General features: G+C 34.9%; 1 protein-coding gene across 4 annotated transcripts in view; it reads left to right on the forward strand.

Annotated features, from left to right (window-relative positions):
- The window catches only part of CaMKI (Calcium/calmodulin-dependent protein kinase I), a 940,598-nt gene extending 917,013 nt beyond the window's left edge, over positions 1-23,585 (forward strand). For 3 of the 4 annotated variants that reach the window (XM_069837369.1, XM_069837370.1, XM_069837372.1), the window contains one exon: positions 98-23,585. In XM_069837369.1, the coding sequence (XP_069693470.1) occupies positions 98-162 (65 nt within the window). In that variant the 3' untranslated portion in view covers positions 163-23,585. The remainder of the gene's footprint in view (positions 1-97) is intronic. The other variant, XR_011334309.1, reaches the window with a different exon arrangement.
- Positions 23,586-23,788: the final 203 nt, after the last annotated feature.

Raw genomic sequence — 23,788 nt, forward strand, 5'->3', positions numbered from 1 at the left:
TTGAGACTGCATGCAGGGCTAATGTCACAACTGATAGCAGATGGTTTTGCTTGACCAGCCTTTTGTTCGTTACTGACGATTTTGTATTTGGTTTCAGCAAGCATACAATGCGGCTACAGTGATCAGGCAGATGCAAAAGATGGCTCTAAGCAGCACCAGTAGCTCGGGCCGTGGTCCAGTGCCTGACGACAATGGTCCGAGTCCACAGAGACCTGGTTCCGACCTGAATGGGACGCCACCTCCTCAGAATGACTAACGCCTGCCCTCCCATCCGCCTACCCATGTGCGCGACCACCCCGTCGGATGCTACGAGTGTATGGCCCCTTGTTACATGTATTTTTGGCCACTTTGTTGTAAAACATAACTACATCTCTGTTTCAAGGCCTTAAAATGTTGTACATTTTTTTCCCATGTTCACAAAATGATGCATGTTGGTGCTTTGTGAACCTCTTGTCTTTGTAAAGCACATTTTGGTGGGACAAGTTATGGGAGTTCCCAGTTTTGATTGATGATTTCACGTTCGGTTGGCTGCTCTACGTTCACTGGGTTTGTGTGGCATCCTACTCGCGACATCTTCCATGCTCTTTCTCTTCAATCTATGCGGAGTCCATTCTCCGTTTGTTGGATGGAAATATATGTAAAAATATATATATACATATACATATAGAAAGAGAACACATAGATATGTACATGTTGTTATCAGCATGTTGTTACTGCAGTAATGGCATGTCTGAATAGAAATATATTACAGAAGCATACATACATACATTCATACATACTTTCATACATACACAAATACACACATACACTCTTTATTTCTGCTGCCATGAACTTATCATATCTAGGGCTGTGCACAATACTATATCATGATCGATATCATTATTTTTGGTAATATCAAGTAACAATTGAGTAAATTTTTGGTTTGGTGTGTCAAAATTAATTAAGTATTCTAGGCAAATTTTTATAAACTATTGAATTATTAAAAATACCTCACTTATTGAATTATTCGAAATATTGGAATAGCAAAACATCTGAGTTACGTGTGATTTAGCGATTGAACAAACAGCCGAGCCTCTTTATATCTGTTCCAGTCATTGTTGTGTATTTGAAGTCCATTGAGAACAAATTAGATTTTTAGACTAATATTCATCTTGTTATACTATCACTGTCATTAAAATTGTGCTACCAACACTGTTACTCAAAATTTATTTCTAATATCTTTATTTGACGTTTTTCGTCGTCATCTCAATCATAGTCATTGTCATTTTTTAAATATCTTACCACTATTTTTAATTAATATTATTTTTATTTTCTCCGTTTTCTATCAACTGCTACTACTGCCTGCTACTACCGATGTTATTTGTAGTGGTAATAGTGTAGTAGTGGTAGTATAGTAAATACAACTATTATGTTTGCTGTTGGTAACACAGAAGACTGGCGTCTATTCTCTACACATGTTATAGTTGTGCAGGTGAAGTGGGTGTAGTTTTCGTCTGCAGCGTAGAACAAAAAATAATACAAAAATTTATCACTTACAGCAGTGGCTAAGCATATAATTATATACAGTATACATTTTCCCTTGGCCCAGTACACATCTATCAATGGGCTTCCAAGGGTAAGACTAAGCCCTATTGTAGAGTCAACGTAAGGCCAAACTCTCGTTTCTACTTTTATGCTTATTTAAATCAGTGGTTTTCAAACTTACATGTAATATTTCTGGAATGATCAGATCATTGTCTCATATTTTCAGTCTCTGAAATGATAATGCGCACTTCCAGTTGTAATTGTTCGGAGTTATAAAACCTTGAAACTCTGAAGCACACACACATACACACACATACATTAATATGTTAGAATAATCCTTTAAAAAGTTTATAAAGTCTGAAAACCATTGGTTTAAGCTATTAGTTTCTTGTAGTCATTCCCCAAAGTTGTATTTTAGATATAAAGTGTGAGGAGAAATGAAATCACATTTGTGAATTTAGATATCCACTATCCTGTAGTTTCCTTGTTTTAGTTCGTTTTCTTCTTAATCGCAACAGTCTCTAATCAGAAGTATTGTTTCAACAATCACTACACTGTAGAAGGAATGACTGACTTTATTCTTTGTCAATATTATATTCCTTTTTTGTGCACCATTTTTATAAATTTCCTTAAAAGTGTTCATTGTAGACTTTCCTTCCTTCCTTTTGTTTAAATTTGACTGTTAAAACTTTTCCTCGGTATGTGCACCTTACCCATTGAGATTCTCAGTATGTTCACTAATGATAAAATTATTTGTTTGTTTAGTTTAGTTTTGATGGTTAGTACGATGTTTTGATATTTTCAATATTTCAGTGTGTTGATATTTACTCTTGATATTTTCGGTAATTTTTATATTTCGATACAACGATGATGTTGCTTATGAGATGGAGGTTAATGATCAACAAAAAAATTTGAGCACTGCAGCCCTAATCATATCAGGTTCGTCACTTACGGATGAACAACAGTCCGAGACAACAGTATATTTATGTTTCTTGCTACTCTACTACAGATAAGGTGACCATACGTCCCGATTTGGCCAGGACAGTCCTGCTTCCAGTTTCAGAGACTATGACGAGAACATTATAATTCAGAGGCCTTCTAGGAGAACTTTATGATATCTATCACTTTGGCATGTGCTTTAATTTTAGGGTTGACAGTTTTTAGATCTAGTCTAAAATAGACTGTCCCAGTTCATATAATCTGAAAATATGGTCATTTTATTAGGAAAACTCATAAAAGTACTATCACAATAATTAGAAAATATAATGAAAGAAATTGTAACTCTTCCTCATAACTTGGTGGTTGACTGTTGCCCCGCCATCCTGCTTGCATGATCGACACTGAATTGGGGTGGTTCGGGCAGAACAAATACCAGAATAACGAAACCGAATACAGAGTTGGTTTTGAGGTGTTTCTATTAATGTTGTGTATGTTCAACTCGATCATACAGTTTTGTTGATAATCTTTGTTTACATATGAGTGTTTCATTTATGGCGTCAAATGAAAATATATACTTTGAATTGTAAATTGTCAATTTGAGATGTCTTGTGATCGCAGTGCTCAGAGTGGCCTGGAATGTCATGTTTCTCGAGGGAGCAGCTACATCGGGGTTATAACGTTTTCTCAATGAAGTACATTATCTCGATTAGCATAACAATCGAAAGATTGAAAACTTGCATCCACTATGAACTGTGCGGAGAAAGTAATTTCAGCTCATTTGGGACACTGCTTTCACATTGCCAGGCGACTCTTGAAACACAGAAAGTAACCGCTGTTTCAGGAGGCATAATTGCACAGATTTGGGTAACTATATTATAATAACATAATAATAATATTTACGTAATGCCAATTGTCCCAATAGAGAATAGTATACCTAAAATTTGACACTACGGAATTTTACAGTAGATAAGGACTTCTCTCAAAGTTTGGCTATCTGAAGATCACTGACATCTAGTATGTTGGGACGATTGGTGTGCCAAGTTGTATTCTGATTGAGTCTGTTAATGGGACAATACATGATGGTTGTGTGCCATGATGACACAGCAACATGTCATATAAATAATAAAAATACCAACTGTCACATTTCCTTCAATCCTGTTGTGTACAATAATTTGGTGCATTGGATTCGAACACAGATCTTCATTCCATGCCTGTGCTATATCTGTTCCATCTTCATATCCATAAATGTAGTCCTGTTGCATGTGTTATTATACATCCCTCATATCAGGGTGAATGGACAGGTTTCCTTCTCAACTTTCAAGGAGTGCACAATCAAACGAGTCTGAAAGAGTTGCTTAAATTTTTACTTGAAATGTAAACTCATAACTAATTTTTCTTCATATCAGAATGAATAAGTAAGTATAACTTAACTGTAAATTCATTTTCTCATAGGACTGTACTTTTGCATAGTCACATTCACTGAGTAAGACCTTAGTATGCAACACGGTTTGTGTTAACCTGTTTCTGTTTTACATAGCTTGTGATGAGTTTTATAGTTTCAGGGGACCAAATTGGGACCACGTCATATTTTTACTTGCGCAACACCTGTTGGACGTGCGTTGCAACTCCTGTCATTCGTTACTCAGCAAACTTGTTGAACTTTTCTAGAAGTCTGGCTCCTTACTTTATTTTGTGCAAGATCCACAAGAGACCGTGTCTGTCCATCCAAGTGCTGCATAGCATGGTTGATTGTTATGAAGAAACGATATAGAACAAATCGGGCATGTTTTAATATAATTTAAGTAAAGATGTGTTGCCTTAAGTTGGGAACATCGTCAGGACTGCAATGTAGACAGTATGCTTGATAAGTGGCCAACATACCACATGAACTGAAACGAAGGGTAAGAAAGTTTCAGTGTTAAAATGGCTACAGATGGAATGTTGTCTTCCTCAAAATAACCACTCTCTTCCCTGACAGTTTTTGAAGACTGAACAGGAAATGTCACATTCTGCTTGTACATTGTAATGGATCTGAATGCATGACACAGAATTATTAAATATATATCAAATCTAAAAGCCTGTTTGATTAAATTTCCTGTAATGACTTCATGCACTAGAATATGGGTAAATTGCTAATGCAGTAGAGATTCTAGTTCAAACCTTTCCTGTAAGTTAGGTTCATAGTGTTAGTAAAACACCCCCTCCTTATATGTCCAGTGCAAAAATACCTTCTGTCCCAAGGTTAACATTGTAAATATGTTTAATGAACCAGTTTTCTTGTCGTTCCAGTTGTTCATTTTAGTATGGTACCGGTATTTTTCATATTGATATGTAAATTTTTTGTATGCAAGATCCATATTCATGACCAGTTTATACTGGATTCCTTTACAGACTGTGTATTACATACAGTATGTTTATACTTTTTCATCAGTCTGTATTGCATAATAGAGTTGAAAAATGTTAGATTACTTTGTTTACATTGAACATACAAAATTGTAATAGTAGTTATCTTCACAACATTGCTCCTTCTGCTTTTATAGATCATTCTTACTTTGCATAATCTATTACACTCACTTAAAATGTCATACGATTTCATGTTTCTTATAAATATGTCAAAACTTTGAGGAAACATTTCTCTCATCTAGAGGATGAAAATACTGTATGTTAAATGAACATAGGTCTGAAGACGCATTATTTCCATGTTAGAACACTTTTTCTACTTTGTTTACATTGTATGCTGCAGAAGCTACTTTGTTTTTGTGTGGAATGATGCCTGTCTCCGTCCTGATTAAGGATATTTTAAGCATTTCTTGTGACACACTTATATTCAGTCATCACTTGAGGTATGTTGAGGTGTTGTCACCAACTTTGTGTGACAGAATTCAAGAAAACGAGATTAACAAGGAAATAAGGAGGTTCGTTCCAAACCATATTAAGTCCACTGATGTAATTTTTTCAGGAGAGAAGAAAAACTGTTTGTGCCAACTAAGGGAGATAAATTAAAACACTAAAATTATTAATTACTGGAAGAACTTCATTGATCAGAATCAATTATATTTGAAATCACTTTAACATCAGACTGTGCCGAAATTCAGAAAATATCATGGACATAATACGGTTTGACGTGAACATAAAAAAGAAAAAATCATTTCTTCCTCTATATTTGTAAAAATTCAACCAAAGTAATTGTGTAAGTAACAGGTAACACTCCTTCATTTACTCTTATCTAATATTCAATCACAAAGGTAAATGTTCATTAATGCTAACGATCTTCATCAGCTTTCTTTTTTGTTGAGAAAACCCTTTCTTTGACCCTGCTTACTGTATATCATGTGCGGGAATTGCACAGCAGTGGCACAGACTTTCCCTATGTTGGTACAGTGGTTCGAACAGTGTTAAATCACGATCCTTATCAATATTTCTGCAGATTGAAACAAGAATACCCTCTCGTATATTACATGATTATTATAGAAAACAGTTTTTAATTAAAATAAGCATCCTAACACCTATTAATTAAAAAATATTGTAAAAAGTATTATATTGAAGTTCACTTTGTTGCTGTTGTGCTTTTTTTTTTTCACTCTTTTCCTGCTTCCTTTGCTATTCTCACCTATAGGCACTTCTCACTTCTCTCTCCATTTTCATGGATATCACATGCACAATTGGACTGCAGCGGCACTGAACTGATACAAAGGTCGACAATAAGTCAATACTGGTACTGCAGATTGGCGCTAGTTTATCTCAGTGCAGGAAACTTGACATACAAACTTACAATGAAAAATAGTAACTGGTTTTGGACAAAATACGGTTTGACGCAGACAAAGATGTGGACATAATACGGTTTGCCATGAACTCCCAGTTTCATGCAATCTTTTAAGGAGAATTTAATACAGTTAGACCCAAACAGACTTCACAGCATGATAGAACATGTTCAGAACTAAAAGAAATCATATAAAACTCAATTTCGTCCGTGGGTGGACTTAATACGGTTTGGAATGGACCTCCTCCAAATAATAATACGCATGACTATTCTGGCGTGGAGTTGTTGTCCACTTGCACACGACAGTTATGGTGTCACTCCACACACAAAAAAAAAAAGCTTGTGCTTGTAGAGAAATAGATCTAATAAGGAAATAATACATTTGTGGGTCTTTGTTCATATAACATATTTCCATCCCCTAGATGTGAGGAATGTTTCCCAAAGTTTCGACATGTATATTTGTTACATGTTGTATATTCGTTCCTTCAGATTTCAAACTTAAGTATTGAATCTTCTATTATTACCGAAATGACCTTTAAATTGAATACCGCCTCCAATTTTATTTTAAAATGTATTTTCTGGATCGTTAGGCCTACATGATATTGGTATACTTGATGGAATGCAAGAACTTTTTCCTGGCATGAAGTTGTAATATTAGAATTACAGTAACATAATATCTCGTTAATTGCGGCTCTATGAAATGTAAATTGTGTAACCTGTTAACTTACAAGTCAACTGGTTCGTGACTTATCTTACATCACCATACTAATGCCTGCCAACGTCTGTTTTATACTAGAGATATTTATAATAACTTAAGTAGATATTATCTATTCTTTCTTTTTTTTAATTTCCAACTAAAATATGAGAAATTTAATCTACTTTGATTATCATTGTATTAGAACTATGGTTATTTTTTGTGTACTTTAAAACATTGTATGAAACAATTTTGTGTATGAATACCCTATCCTTATTGTTAATATCCTGTCTTTCTATTTGAACACACATAATTTTGTGAGGCTTCTTTTCTGTCCTGATTATTTGTGTGTTATTTACCAGAACAATTAAAAAAAAAATTGTTCAAGTAAATAAGTGATTACAGGTTACTCCATATACGGTATTTAATTTTCTCATTTTTGAGTGCTACCTACACCATCAGTTATTATATCACAGTTTTCTACTCAATGTACAGCAACATAACTTTGAAATACATGTATTACATACCCACTTAATGATTCATATTACTTAGAAAAGTTTATTTTAATTTGTAAAATAATTATTGAAACAATATTTGTTCCGATTTTGCATCTTACATCATCTAAGACTTCCATTGAAATTCAGGAGGAGTAAATATGTGTAAGCGAAAAACTTTATGCATCTACATATGTAAGTGAGAGTTAAATAATGAGGAATCTTCATGCAAGGGTATTTAGAATCTGATCAGTGCCATGACAAATTAAGTTACTTTACATTAAATAATAGCATGGTGTAGTAAAATAATCTTACATTACTTTAATGTGACAGAATAGTTCGATATACCGGTACCAAAATTTTCATAATAATAATAATAATAATAATAATAATAATAATAATAATGACAATAATAATAGTAATAATACCATAAAATGTAATATTGTATGGAGAATGTCAAGCAGAGATAAGGAGTACCAGTACACCTTGAAAAAAATAATGTATTCATTCCGTGCATACTTCAAAATAAGTAACAATATATTACGTAATTTCTCCGAATTAACACTATTTCATTTTGTAACTGGGAGCAAAGTCAATTCAATTAATAGAAAACTCATTAAAGACTGCAAGAACGTGAATTTTATCCGAGAAGGAAAGCAAGAGATTTTTTTTTCTCTAGCTGTAACTTCTGGACTCCAAAGAATTCGTGTAATGTGATCAGTGGGGCATTCTTTCGCAGGGATAGCGTGGTCCTAGTACCATGCATGCAACTTGTCATGCACTTTCATGACATTCAAGTGACACCTTTCGGTTTAGGTTACAGATGGTAAATTTTCATGAAATTTCCTTAGTGTAGAATTAAATGGCACAGACTTGCTCACAATTTTTAAAATATTTATGAGAATGTTTATGTTTACATTAGAATTTTATATTGTTTGCTAAATTCCCTAAAAGCCTGGAATGAAAACAAAATACAGGAAATGAAATTCAGGGCATTATCATAGTTTAATATCATACAGTCACGAAGCTTGAGGTGATTTTTTCCATTTCTCGTGATACAGCACTCCAAGCGGTTAGCAGCTGAAAGTACTAGGAGCAATAGACTGTGCCAGTACTATTTCGCATTGTCTGTGATGAGGTGATAGTAGCGATCCTAATGACTAGTAATTAAAGTTCAACTGTCATTGGATGCATATTCCCTATGTATTGAGCTTCGTGACTGTATATACTAGAATATACTAGACTGTGGCATTATCTTGAAGTATTTATCAAAAACGTAATGTGAAAGTGGGTGGAAAATTTGTCGCAGCATAATTTGTTTTAAAATCACAGATACTTAGTCAAAACAAAAATTTTAGATAAAGAAAATTCAATAGCCCAGTTAATGTTTGATTTCAGAACTAAACTATAGATATACTTATGATATTAACAAAATACTATTTTATGTGTCATCTTTAGATGAAGGACACATAATTGCCACTATACTGTAATATTTTAAACTTTCATAAATATATAAAACAAATCTATTCATTTCATATTTCATATAAGGTTACCTTCTCTGTGCATAAAAGTGGAAACTGTATTTTGCAATGCGTGGGTATAGGCAGTTCAGAAATTAAGATATTACTTCATCACTTCTTTTTAGAAGATTTTATTGCAGTCACCTTGATGCATTTCTAAAATATTTGTGTCTCTTATTTTACAAAGACGTCTATAGAGGATATAAGAGCAGCCAAGTGTAGAGACTATTATCAATTTGTGGAGGGACATTCTTTAATAAATATTTCATTAATATTTAACTTAATTAAAAAATATTATAGCATTATTTCTCCCAATATTTAATATGAATTGCAGCATTTTGTACTTAATTTATAAATAGACTGGTGAATTTTATATATATGGAATGACTGTCGGGGAAAATCGTTCTCTTTTTATCATTCTAGACTTTAAGAGTTCATATCCTATATATATCTATATTCATAGTACATATCCTGTACACACCTGTGTGCATATATTTCCCCAAGTTTGAAAACATTTCCTCGATATAAGGACTAGCAAGACTAACATTTAATTTGGCCTTCTATGCCCAAGGTTGCGGGTTCGATCCTGGGTCAGTTGAATGGTATTTAAGTGTGCTTAAATGCGACAGGCTCATGTCAGTAGATTTACTGGCATGTAAAAGAACTCCTGCGGGACAAATTCCGGCACATCCGGCGACGCTGATATAACCTCTGCAGTTACGAGCGTCATTAAATAAAACATAACATTTGACACTAACATTTAATTTCATTTTGCAAGTGAAATGTAATTCCTCTTTGCCTCGGACGCTGAAATAAAGAAAGACGTAGAAAATAATGTAGACGATACAGTACAGAGTGTCCCTGAATCACCGTCCACTTCTTAAAGTTATATCTCATAGGTGTGCATGGTACACTGGTAATTTTTGTTGCATGTTACAGGGGTTTCAGGGATGGTACAAATCATATTCAGTTACAAGTTGTGGCTCTTTAAGTGTAGTGCTGTGTGTTCATCAAAATAAGTTTTGGTGATCCTGAATACGACTAAAAAAAAAAAAAAATATGTTAAATTTTGTCTAATTTAATGAATTCATGTCACATTCCTAACGTTTATTTTCTTATCCTATTTTCATCTCGTAAGAATTAATAATTTTCAAAGTTGCACCCACTTCGGTTTTCTGCTTATTTCCAGTGTGTCGCAATGAGACTGGTTACCAGTTGAAAGGTTAGTGTCATCGGATCTGATTGTGGCGGTATCTGTGGTGGTGTAATTTGGAGTTCTAGTAAACTGGGTATATATGGTGTGTGTTCTCTTTGTTTACCTGTACGTACTTTAGTACAGTATGATTTTTCCTGATTGCTGCCTTAATAAAATGCAAAATGTTAGGGATGTGACAGTACCATGTAATACCCCTATACGTGATAAGAATGAAAGGAGGATTTTACATTAAACTGAAACTGCATCATTGTTTTGACAAAACAAAAATTCTGTTCTATTACCTTAATACTGTAGTTAGAAAATTATTATGCATTTTTCGTTGTGCCGTTCGTCTCTTGCTCTGTTATCACTTAACATTCAGGTTAGTAAACAGTGGCATACTGCTTTGTGTAACACAGGCCTCAGTACTGTCGTTCTTTATCCCTCGAGGTCGGTTCACCTACCCTTGGAGCATATGCAGTGGCAAAGGTGTCGCTCTGTATCCTGGTGTACCTGCTGTAGGATTTGTGGTGTCAAATTACAGCAAGCAGCGATGGTTCGTTTATGGAGGACCACAGTATTTTGTGTCCTTTTGCGATAGACCTGTGCTTTTAGGTGTCCCCATAGAAAGAAATCTAGTGAAGTAATGGTTAGCATGCCTGCCCGTGAAACAAGCGGTCCAGGTTCAAATCCTAGTTGGGACAAATTACCTGGTTGAGGTTTTTTTCCGGAGTTTTCCCCCAACCCATTAAGAGCAATTGCTGGGTAACATTCGGCGCTGGAACCTAGGTTCTTTTCACTGGCATTATCACCTTCATGTCATTTAGATACTAGGTAACCATAGATGTTGATAAAGCATCCTAATATAAACCACAAAAAAAATGTACGGGTGTGAGGTTTGGTGAATGAGAAAGCTGGGATATAGGCCCACTGCAGCCAATCCACTTCCATGGATAAGTAAGATGAAGAAAAGCCTATACCATGAGGTCATAATGTCCCGGTGCACCATTCATCTGTAGCTAGTGATGTATTGGCAGTTGCAGTGAGGCATCCTCTAAAAGAAGATCATCCATTAAACGAGTCTATAGAAAGTCCAGGAAATGTTCTCCCTTAAGATCACCTTCCAGGAAGACTGGTCCAATAATATGATCCCATCAAATACCATACCATACATTCAGCTTCCACTGAATCTGGGTATGGTGCTTACAGAACCATCGAGGATTGTGATCTGCCCAGTACACCATGTTGTGCTGGTTTATATGCTGGTATTGGTGAAGGTACTGTCATCTGACCAAAGAACGTAGCAGATAAAATCCGGCTGTTGTTGGAGACAGCATATCATCATATTGTAATAGGTAATTCTGGTTTGAAAGTCATTTTTTGCTAACACTTCAAGCAACTGAAGTTTGTATGGGTGCCACTTCTGTATTTGGAGTATTCGATGATTGGAAGTCTTGCTGATTCCTAAATTGATTGCGACTTGTCTGATGCTCACCTGGGGGTTTTCGCAAAATAAAGCTAGAACATCTTCCGAAAGCCCATCATCAATCTGCCTATGGACTGGTCGTAGAATTACGTGCGTCTCCAGTCTCACAATAGTGCGCCAGGAGACATGACACGAAGGCAAACGACATCACGGAAACCGTTGTTCTTTTTACTTGGTTATTTAACGATGCTATATCAACTACTCTGTTATTTAGCGTCGATGAGATTGGTGAGAGCGAGATGGTTTTTGGAGAGATGAGGCAGAGGATTCGCCATAGATTACCTGATATTCGCCTTATGGTTGAGAAAAACCTCGGGAAAAAATCCAACGAGGTAATCAGCCCAAGCAGGAATCGAGCCCACTCTCGAGCGCAACTCGGGATTGGAGGCAAGTGCTTCGACCAACTGAGCTACACTGGTGGCTGAAACCGTTGGTGATACAATATTCGTACAGCAGATAGGTTTCCTTCAGCCTCACCAATTATTTATACCATCGCTGTATATTCTTCGTCTGTGTACATCTTCTTTATGTTACTATTATAAGATGCCCTCGTGCGAGAGAACCATTACTTTTATACCCATTGCGAATATTCTGGAAACTATTCTTTAGGAACATTAAGACAATGTTTCTCGAAACGTCTAGAAATAGGACATAATTATGTAGATAAAAAGTATGTAGCCTATTACAGGTTTGAAATGCTATAGGAGGGAGCGGGATTCGATGTTATAAACCAGTCAGCCTAAGCACTCTTACACAAAGCACAGCTGCGGATATGTATGTCAAAATCATTACCTATTAGATAATTTTGAGATTTCTGATTCATAACGGACAATACATAACATATTATTATTATTATTATTATTATTATTATTATTATTATTATTATTATTATCATTATTATTATTATTATTATTATCATTATTATTATTATTATTATTATTATTATTATTATTATTATTACGGAATATTAATTAGTATTCATATTATTAACATTATATACTTCATTCATAGGGTTCTGCCCTAGGCCAAGTCTTTTACTGCAAACCCAGCATTCTCCAGTATTTTCTATTTTCTGTCTTCCTCTTAGTCTCCGCATATGATCCATATAACTTAGTGTCGTCTATCATCTGATAGTCTATTTTCTTCTGTCCCGAACGTTTTTGCCATTCACCATTCCTTCCAGTGCATCCTTCAGAAGGCAGTTTCTCCTTAACCAGTGACCCAGCCAGTTCCTTTTCCTCTTCCTGATCAGTTTCAGCATCATTATTTATTCACCCACTCTTTCCAACACAGCTTCATTTCTTATTCTCTCTGTTCATTTCACATGCTGCATCCTTCTCCATATCCACATTTCAAATGCTTCTAGCCGCTTCTCTTCACTTCTTCGCAATGTCCATATTTCTGTCCAATGCAATGCTACACTCCACACAAAGCACTTCACTAATCTCTTCCATAGTTCTTTTTCCAGAGGTGCGCAGAAGATACTCCTTTTTCTATTAAAAGCTTCCTTTGCCATTGCTATTCTCCTTTTAACTTCTTGGCAACAGCTCATGTTACTGCTTATCGTACATCCCAAGTATTTGAAGCTGTCCACTTGTTCTACTACCTCATTTCGAATTCGCAAGTTTACCTTCTTTACTTTTCTTCCTGTGACCATGGTCTTCGTCTTGTTGGCATTTATCTTCATTCCATACTGCTCACAGTTGTCATTTAGCTCCAGTAGCATATCCCGTAATATCATCCCTTCTCCTAACAATGCCACATCATCAGCAAGTCTTATGTATTTTATTCTTCTTCCTCCTACTATCACTGCCTTCATGTTCTGAAAACAGTTCTTCACTAAATCCTTCAAGTAGATGTTGAACAGGGTAGGTGATAAAGGGGATCCTTGGTGTACTCCTCTCACTATTTCACTTCTTTCTGACGTTTCTTCCCCTATTTTTTTAACCTTATAGTACTATACGAATTAACAGTAATAAATATACGTCGATTAGCTCGACGTAACAATCAAAGCTAAATGTTAGTATATCACAATTACCTCATACACGGTGATAGTGTTATTAATACCACAAAGGCAGTTTTAAATAAAAGAACTACAATGGAAGCAAGTAGTCCTATTTATGTAATGGTAACATAGTACATGTCTTATACTTACTGCTTTGCCCATTCCTTATGCTTCATTTGGGTGCTCATTCGAAGTGAAAGATGATTCAGGGACACTCTGTATATTCGAACAAAATAACATTTATCGCGAAGAACTTAAATACATAAAAATATCGATTCGTGAGTATGCAACACAAAATAGAAATGCTTAAATTGGGAGTTACATACTAAATAGTTCAACATTATTTAGTCTATGGCAATATTAATTTTTCATCTATACAGGGTGGAAATGAAATAGACTTGTAGATTTTCAGAGTGAATAGCTCGTGTTGTATGTAACAAGAAACTATAATATCATATTGGTGGAAAGTTACTAGCTTTTCAGAAAAAAATGTTTTTTCTCAAATGTTCAACAACCTCTTCTTCGATAACTATTGCGAATAGGATCGCGATTTTTGTCCATATCGATAGGAAAACTAATAAAGAATAATTGATCCCTTTGGTGTATTTGAATATTGTGGATGGTTTTCGTGCAAATTTAATTTTAAAAACCTCTAAATTTAAGCAATTGCATGCTGCGAGATGGTTGCAACACAGCACCAGAAAACAGCTCATCTAACGAGACATATCGAATTACCGAGTTTGTTGACCTCTTACATCTGTATCACGAGAAGCATGTGTTAGCGGCGATGTTGTCGGACTGCTGAAACTTCAAACTTAATTTTCTAATTAACTGTGCATTTAATCATAAAACATAATATAGGTTTTCTATTCCTTTCAGTGTACCCTATCGCCCCTTTCAATGTGCAAGGTTATTTCACTTCCATCCTGTATGTAGAATAAAAATTAAATGTATCATGCTTCTGTTAAAGTTCTGAAGCCTTCTTTCCTAAGACAATAATCACATGAAATAAACAAAGAGATTCAAGAGTGGTGATGCTTCATAAACTTGTTTAGAACTTATGGTAGTTACATATTTTAAAACAGGCCAGTGAGATCTAATAGTGTGCATATAATAAACTTAAAAAGTATGCTTGTGTATGAAAATGAATACAATTTAGAAAGATTAGTACTTAAATTTCCAACTCTGCTTTAACATAGAATTGTTCCCTGAAATCCTATAAAAATTTCTTAGAATTAACTGTATAATTTATTGCAAAATAAGAATTTAAGACACTACAAGGAAAAGAAGCTGTGATACCACAGTAGTTTACATACACATTTTAGGTACAATATAGACCTATACAAAATTCAGTGACTTTTTTCTGAAGTGGTAGTGTTAATATTAAGAGATATGCAGCTGGAAGTGTTGATATGAAAATCATTTAACTCAGAATTCAAATTGAACTCTGAGAAACTTGGTCTTTGATATATGTACCAGTAATTTAATGTAAGGATTTGCTGCATTGTACAATTAATTTGAAAACATGCAGTTATACAAGGTGTTCAAATGAACGACTTTTCTAACCACAACAAAATAAATACGTTGCATAATGAGATAGAAAATAAAAATGCAAGAACTGTAACAATACACATTGCCAGTCACATTCAAGTTTTGAAAATTATGTCCGGCAGATGACGACCTGGACGATGTTCACACTCAGAGAGCCTGCGATGGAGATCAATCATGACATGTTCCAACATCGCAATATTCATGGATTCGATTTCAACACTGATGTTATTCTTGAGCTCTTCAATGGTGTGTGTGGCCGACTTGCATACACTTTGGTGTGTGGATAAGCTTTGGGACTTGTACCACGTTGTCTTGGTGTTGGTGGCTGACGTTTCGACCGCTGTTATCTTCAGAGCAGCAACTGCTCTGAAGATGACCACAACACAGCGGTCGAAACGCCAGCCACCAACACCAAGACAACGCGGTAGAAGCCCCGAAGCTTATTCACACACCATGTACACCAGCCGCGGAAGCCTACGCAAACACTTGCATACACTTTGCTTTTCAGGTGCCTCCACGGGAAATAACCACCCGCAGTTAAATCAAGGAACCTGAGGGATAGGGCAATCAGTGTCACCATTCCTGGAGATGATGCGATTGTGGAAAATTTGGCGCACTGCTTGCATAGAAATTCTCGTTGAATGCGACATAGCCCCATCTTGCTGAAACCAAATTGGCCTCTGTGTAGGGAATCAAGCAAGTTTCCATACAAAATATGTGTTTGCCATGTTGGCATATCTGACAGATTTTACTGTGGTTGTTCGTCCCTGGTTATCTTCGAAAAATTATGTGCCATTTATCCCCAGTAAAGAGATCGCACATCACACTGTGACTTTCTGGCTGTGAAATGGCCTTTCATGAAGTTGAGGATTTCCTCTCGATCAGTAATAGCAGTTCTGTTTGTTATGAAACTGCTAAGGTAAAAATGTGCCTCGTCAGAAATTCATAATGAATCCAAGGAAGCTTTATATTCATTTTGGCCAATAGCTCCACACTGAAGTTCATTCTTTGTTGAAAATCGTGTAGGCCTACTTGTAACTGCTGGACAATCTATATTTTGTATGGCTGCAACTTTAAATCTTTACACAGGATTCTATGCACAATAGCTCTTGAGATCTTCACTGCTGAGGAAATTTGTCTCACAGAGCGTTTAGGGCTTTGTGTAACAACATTTCGCATTCTGTGCATTGTTTCCTGTGTTCAGATACTTCGAGGTTTTCCTGTAGGTTTCTTCTTCAAAGCACTTCTTGTAGCTTAAAAATTTTGCACCCATAATTTGTTTGCATGTTTCGATGGGGACAGGACCATTTCTTCCGATATTAAAATAATGCAGATAATCCCTGCAAGCAGTGGCCACACTACCACCATTTTTTAAATAAAAAGCTTTAACAGTTATTGCTAGTTGAGATCCATTCCATCGATCCATGTTTCTGGCATAGTATTGTTAAACAGATTATGGTTAAAATTGTTTCTGCAAATGGCATAGTATTGTTAAACAAATGACGGTCAAAAATTGTTGGCAACATCAAAAGGAAAAATTGTCCCAGCAAATTAAAAAAGCCCGTTTATTTGAGACACCTTGTATTAAAAATAAAATCACTTGTTCATTTAGGAATATATTTATAATGATCACTTTCACGTGTTAAATGTAAACTAAGTTTGTAAATACCTAGTTGACGAGTTTCGGCTTAGTAGTAGCCATCTTCAGAAGTAGTAAGGTCATTCTTGTTTATTACAGTACTGTGAGTACAGTAGTTCTTTCGTGATTTTTGAAAAACTATTTTATAATGTTTTTATATTCCCAAAATTTCAAACGTTGCAAATTCTGAGTTTTAGCATTTTGGTTTCTTCTAGCAAATGATACTCATAGCATTAAATAGCTGCTCTGAGTGGAATGTTGTTGGTTCTTTACATAAAAAAAGCGTTGTGAAATAGATAAAAATAAGCTTACAGCAGATACAATGCACTTCAAAAATATTATGAGCCTGATTTGAAAGGAAGCGGTGGTAATATGTTCAAGAAAAACAACAGAGTATTGTGAAAGTACTGCTGCCCAACCTCTTTTTTTCTACTTTTAAAAAGATACAAGTAAAATCCTTCATTGTATCGTAATTTCTTCCATTTCAGTAAATTCGCGTGTTTTCCTTTTAATTTGTTGTTTAATGACGCTGCATCAACTACTTTATTTAGTGTCGATGAAAATGGAGACACCAGGCCGAGGATTCACCATTATTACCTGAAATTTGCCTTAATGTGGGGGGGAATCCCAACTAGGTAATCAGCCCAAGCGGGAATTGAACCCATGCTCAAGCAGAGCTCCAGTTCAGTAACAAGCATCTCTGCCGACTGAGCTACATCAGTAGCTGAATATTCATATTGTTACATTTTAAAGTACTACCAGTAATATTCAACAGAACACTATTCAAAACTAAATCATCATTCTTTATATTTTTATTATTGCTATTATCTTTCTCAAATTTGCTGGCATTCTATTCCAGTTTTTTTTGTTTTTTCTCTAAAAAAAATTCGAATATTGTTGAGTATAAGATAATTCTATACAAATATTATTACTTTGACCTTGATTGTGAGATTGTGGGAGTGTACTATGGTCCGGTATAATTTCAGTAGAGGAAACTGTGTTGTGTGATGTAACTATGTCACAAAGTTATAAATAACAAATACCGGTACTTGAAATTCAAGAGCTACCATTCTCGATCATTGTTCACATTAATGGCCTCTTGGCAAGCTACCAACAGACGAAGATAATTAATAAATAACCAAATGAGTGGTTGCCTCTATTTTTGGCAAGAAGTAAACCGTGCATCCAAAAAAATATAAAATATATTATCTTACATTTAATGTCGCTGCATAAATCAAGTGCATGGTAACATGAATCTGTTGTTTGACTCGTGAAGCAAAGTAAAAGGAGATAATACTGTGATCCTGCGAAAAATGAATCTTAATATATTCACATAAAGTATACAGGTACATCTCTCGCAAACCTGACGAAAAAAAAGTAGGCATACTTCACTGCGTGCCATCTGCCTGTCTGTGTACAGCAATTTTTAATAAAGTAAAGGATGGAATTTCTTCATATTCATTACCAAACTCAGTTCATCCTGAAATGACGCGCATGAAATATAAAAATTTGTACTAAAAATTGTTACTGGGTATTTATTTTAAAAATAACATAATTCAATTAAATTCAGCACCAACTACTCTACATTTTTAATGATTTTGTATATTGCATAAGATCATGTGATAAAAGAAATGTAGACAGTATTTCTCGGAAGTGTTTATGTCAGAAGAATGATTTACTTAACATAATTATACTACCAATCCAAAACTTCTTCATGTTACAAACTTCGGGTTTACAAATTACCTTTTTATTAATTTAATTCTAAATATATCAAGAAATACATTTTTTCCTCCATCAAAATTATTTATTAGCAAAATTATATATTTAATTGAAAACTTATTAAAGGGGAGGAAAAATTTGGGTTAGGAAATGTACAAGAATTACTTCGTCCAGTTTTAATGGAAAAACTGCAAAATAAAGGAATCATATTTCCTCTGAAACTTCACTTCTGTGTCGACGAACTCGTAAATATACTCCAAGACAGGGGTGTGCTGGAGAGGGCTTACAAGGACTCACGTGAGCCCTTTGTTAAATATTTATATTTGTTCCGAGCTCTTTTTTTAAAATAGCTTGCAAGGAAAAATATCTCCTATTCAACAATCTTCCAAAATGCTTGATTGAAAATATAGGAATTTAGTGTTCTGCTGCTTTTTGAAGACTTGAGTTCTGAGTTTTCGTGAGGGATAACTTAATAAGAAAAAGTAATGCCCCTTTGCCATGAACTATAGCCCCCCCCCCAAAAAAAAAAACGTGCCAGCATGGAAATTGAAAGAGCCTTTACAGAAGTACATGACATTGCCATTTGTGAAAGAATTAAGTTTACAGTCTCTCACTTGTCCAGCTTAAATACTATTAAAATTATCGCAAACTTACGAAAGAATGGGACACGTTCTCATTCATGCTATTTTGGTTGAGAAATCATCACCTCGCTACAGACACTCGAGTGTATCTTGCAGTTGAACTGAACGAAATGGCAACTTGAAATCTATTTTAGAAGTAAAGAATTATTATTATTGTTTTTGTTGTTGTAACATTGTAAAGTAACCATTATTTCCCCTTCACCTGCTCTGTCTCTGCTGGGCACCCCATTCCTTTTTTCTTTTTCCGAGCCATCTGTTGAATTATTCCCAGCACACTCCTGCACCAAGAATTCCAGTTTCTTTCGTGTCACAAATAATTTAATATAAAGAAAGAACCACTTAGAGTCGATGTTTTAAATAGATTATTGAAAACAGATGCTAAGGTCCTATACTTTGCTGTTCATGGTTCAGAAAGGATGAATGACTGATATGAATAGATGAATCAATGAAGATAAAGGGAGGGCAAATAAGATGGAAGTTACACGAATATTCCTCCTTGCAAGGGTTCTGGAGATATCTTCAAAATTATGTGAGCTCATAGCCTAAAGGCCACCTGTCTTCAACCACACCATTCCATTTAAAGGGAATTCAGAATATTTTGCAGGAAGAATAAGCCGATAAGAGCCCTAGGTGAGAATTCCATTTCATACTTGGCATACTGTTGGATAGTTGTCAAGCAAGAGACCTGAGAAACTCGGTATTATACACCACTAGAATCTTGTAATGTTGTTTCACTTTTCATTTTGGTTTTCAAATGAAGACGGTTATATTAGAAATAATTACAGTGTAACAAAATCCTTTGTGTAACAGCAAATAGGAGCCAAGGCAGTCCAACTGATTGCAGCAGAGTTGAGCAATCATCTAACCAATATAATTTTGCTAGTAAATAATTTGTATTGTATAGTTAGCATGATGATCACCCCAGCTGTTATAGCTGATTCACGGAAACAGATTTCACGCTCCAAATTCATCATGATGCTGATTGGGCACCAGTCACTTACATTTGCTAAATTTTATGAGAAAATTTCCTCACCCACGAGGACTCGAACCAGCACACATTCCATAATGTGAGTCCAGAAATGATGCCTCAGATCATGATGCTATTGCGCGGGACATTTACACAGTAGTCCAGCACTGTGGGGTAACAGTTTGCCTGACTATGAAATCGAACCTGTGCCCGAACACAACTCCAGAATGGCAGACAAGCGGTCTTAGCCGACTGAGCTATGCCAGTGGCTCTCAGTGTCTTAAAATATATGAAAAAATAATTTATTTAAAGTTGAAAATGGAAATTGAAAATAAATTTCAGGGAGAACAACACAGTTTCAGACCAGAAAGATCAACAATAGACCTCATATTCACGTTTAGACAATAGGGAACAGATGGGAATACAAAGAAGTTACTTTCATTGCATTTAAAGACATAAGTAAAGCTTTTGACTCAATTGACAGGAATAAAATGTGGAAAGCTTTAGAGAAACTCAGAGTTAATAGAAATATGATTGCATGAATTAAAAATATATACCGTATTCACATTGCGTAAATTGTGTAAGAGTAGAAAATAATAGAATTTAACACAAGAAAGTCTTATCATACATATTCTGAAGAAAATAAATGTTGTGTGAAATGTCAAAAGGAGTTAGACAAGGAAGTGTACTCTCTCCATTTTTTTAAATCTATGGCAAATCCTCGGCCTCATCTCGCCAAATACCATCTCGCTCTCACCAATTCCTTCAACTCTAAATAAACTCGTAGTTGATACAGCATCATCAGATAACCAAGTAAAAAGAAAAAGATATTGAGACAATAAATATCCTTATAATTTCTACTAACTTTTTTGTAACCCTTTTTGTAAATAGGTCTAAAAATTCCTTTTTTCCAATCTTGTGGTATTTTTCCTTATTCTCATTAAATGATAAAGCCACTGCATTCCCATTGGTCCAGCCGCTTTCATCATCTCAACTGTCACCTCATCTTCACTGGGTGCTTTCCCGTTTTTTATTTTTTCCAAAGCTATTTCTAAAACCAACATTGTCAAATTTTCTTCTTCATGCTTCTGTCAAACAATTTTTCTTCTCGATTTACCCTATGTCCACGCCATGGGAGGTGGGCAATGCTCAAGTAGGGGATCGCTTGTCAAGGTGACGTATATCTGGGACATAGTCCCTGGTACCTCCAAGATAAATGTAAAGGATTGACAAGAACCCTGAGAATGAGCAGCTAAGGGATCCAGTGAAGCTACGCCAGGTCCAGCAATTCGGTAGTGGATTTTAGAATGCTTTCGAAAGAAGAACTAGCCTTGGAAATGGGACTGTTAACCATAAACGACATGGCAAAAATTCTAGATTTCGGGTTGGAAGTGATTTCCAGTGTCATATAAATTAGTAAGGACAGTATGCCTTCTTCTTCATTTCTTATCTGTAACACTTCCTGTACCGATAATTTGGAATTAATTTTTCACAACATCATGGATCATTGGACGACTTGGAATGTTAATGCCAGGGATTATTTCCTCATATTGTCCTGGAATTTCGCGAGGCTAACTCATTAACATGTAATATTGTACATAAATACTCACTCTTCGGTACTATATCGGTGTGTCTTTTGAGTTATAAATTATAAATGCGAACATACACATACAAAACCTAATCTTGCCTTGACTTCACTAAACGCAAAGTAAGCTGTAACTGAGACAAAATCACTGTTAGCAATGTTGTCTAATTTACTTATTGATGACATATGAAGAGTATACAGAAAAAAAAGATGAATGTCACTGATATTAAGGGTGATGTCAGTATCTAATTCAATAGTTTACTACAAATTTCAGTGTTGTTCTTATCAAATCTGGTAAAAAGGAGAATTATCATCACGGACAGTCATCCTTTCCTTAATTTTCAATACGAACAGCTGTAAATTTTGCAGTGATATATTGAATTAGAGCATTATCTCACTCTTCACATTCTCTGTGTCACCGACGTATGCGGTGAATCAACTGATAGTCAAGTTTTCTCATTGTGGCAAGGAAATAATCTACTCACCCATATATGCTCTACAGGCTTTATAACCCTGGACATCTTCCCTTGCTCAAGATTAAAGAAGTTGAACATATTTAAATTTGGAAAATTTCTAAAATACCAGTATCTCAGTTTCCACTATTACGTTTCACATCCATTTAACTTAAACCTACCTCTCTTTTGCAACAAAAGAGTTTAAGCAATATTTTCTTTCGAATTTAATATAAATTAACACTGACCAAAATTTCAAAATTACAGTATTCAATATAATAAGAAGCACTGGAAGTAATGGAATTTAAACTTTTTAATAACCAAAATTTCATCCATATGATAACGGTATAGTGTGTGGAATAAATAGGTATTTTTGACAATTTTTGAGGTTATATACAAGAAATGTGAAAGTGAATTTAATTATTTTTTTATTACAGTTAATCACCATAAAGGAGCCATAGATTATTGTCACCTGGAAGACTGAGCTATCTGACGCAACTCTCCTCACTCCTGAAGAGACGAAATGAACGAAAAGAACAAAAATATTGTTTAATTGCATATTAAGGTCTTGTGGTACTCTGTGTCCTGGTTGTAATTCTGGATGTCCAAGCAGAATCTTAGGTTGTGTGCTTCTTCAGTCTCGATGAACAGTATCATATGAAGATCAAGCTGCTTAGCTTCCCAAGATGGCCAATCTATTCTATGCTAAGAGATCCCATCTTTCAAACAGGTTATATGATATAAAATGATAATAACGACGTGTAGGCAAATAAAATAATTAATAATAATAATAATAATAATAATATTAATGATAATAATAATAATAGTAACAATGATATATTTTGAAATACTTCAAACTAACTTTCTAGAAATGTTTACTTATGTTTGTTTTAAATGAAGCTTTCAAACGAAGCTAGTTCAGCAAACAAAAGCATGTTTCAGAAGTACGTACAGTTATGCCACTTAAACATGGACTATGTGAGAAACTTTCAGAAGCTTGCAAATAATTTTTCATCTTGGAGAGGTGAACCTTGCTGCAGTCTCTTTCATAGCCAGCAGAAAAGCGTATCAAGATTACATCTCTATAAATCCTTGCTGGCAATGATATTGACTACGTGTGTCCAAAATTTAGATAAATTGTTCACTATTTAATTGTTACATAATATTAATATTAGCACTATTTTTCAAGGTATACATGGTTTCAATAATGATTTGGCTAATGATTTTATTAGAAATTAGTTGTTTTTGTATATAAGAGTTATCAATTCATGACATATTTGTACCTATTAAATGTGATTGATTGCTCATTTATATTGTAATTTTGTGTGAAAAATATAGCAAGCATGCTCTATACAACAAGAGCACATATTATAGTTTTGTTTCAAGTTTCACATAATAAAGAAACATAAGATGATGAATGTATTTTTTATTATGTTGATGGGACCTGATCAGTAAGTTATCCTGCATTTTCATTCCCTCATGCAATGCTACTAACTTCCATATTGAGAATTTCAGGAAAAGAAAACTATTTTAACATCCCTTATATCGATATAGATGTTTACGACAGTTTATCTGTCTGCAGTTTACCTGACATTCTACCTGCAGCCTTTCCTCTCA

Source organism: Periplaneta americana, chromosome 10 (genome assembly GCF_040183065.1).
Source record: "Periplaneta americana isolate PAMFEO1 chromosome 10, P.americana_PAMFEO1_priV1, whole genome shotgun sequence".
Lineage (NCBI taxonomy): Eukaryota > Metazoa > Arthropoda > Insecta > Blattodea > Blattidae > Periplaneta > Periplaneta americana.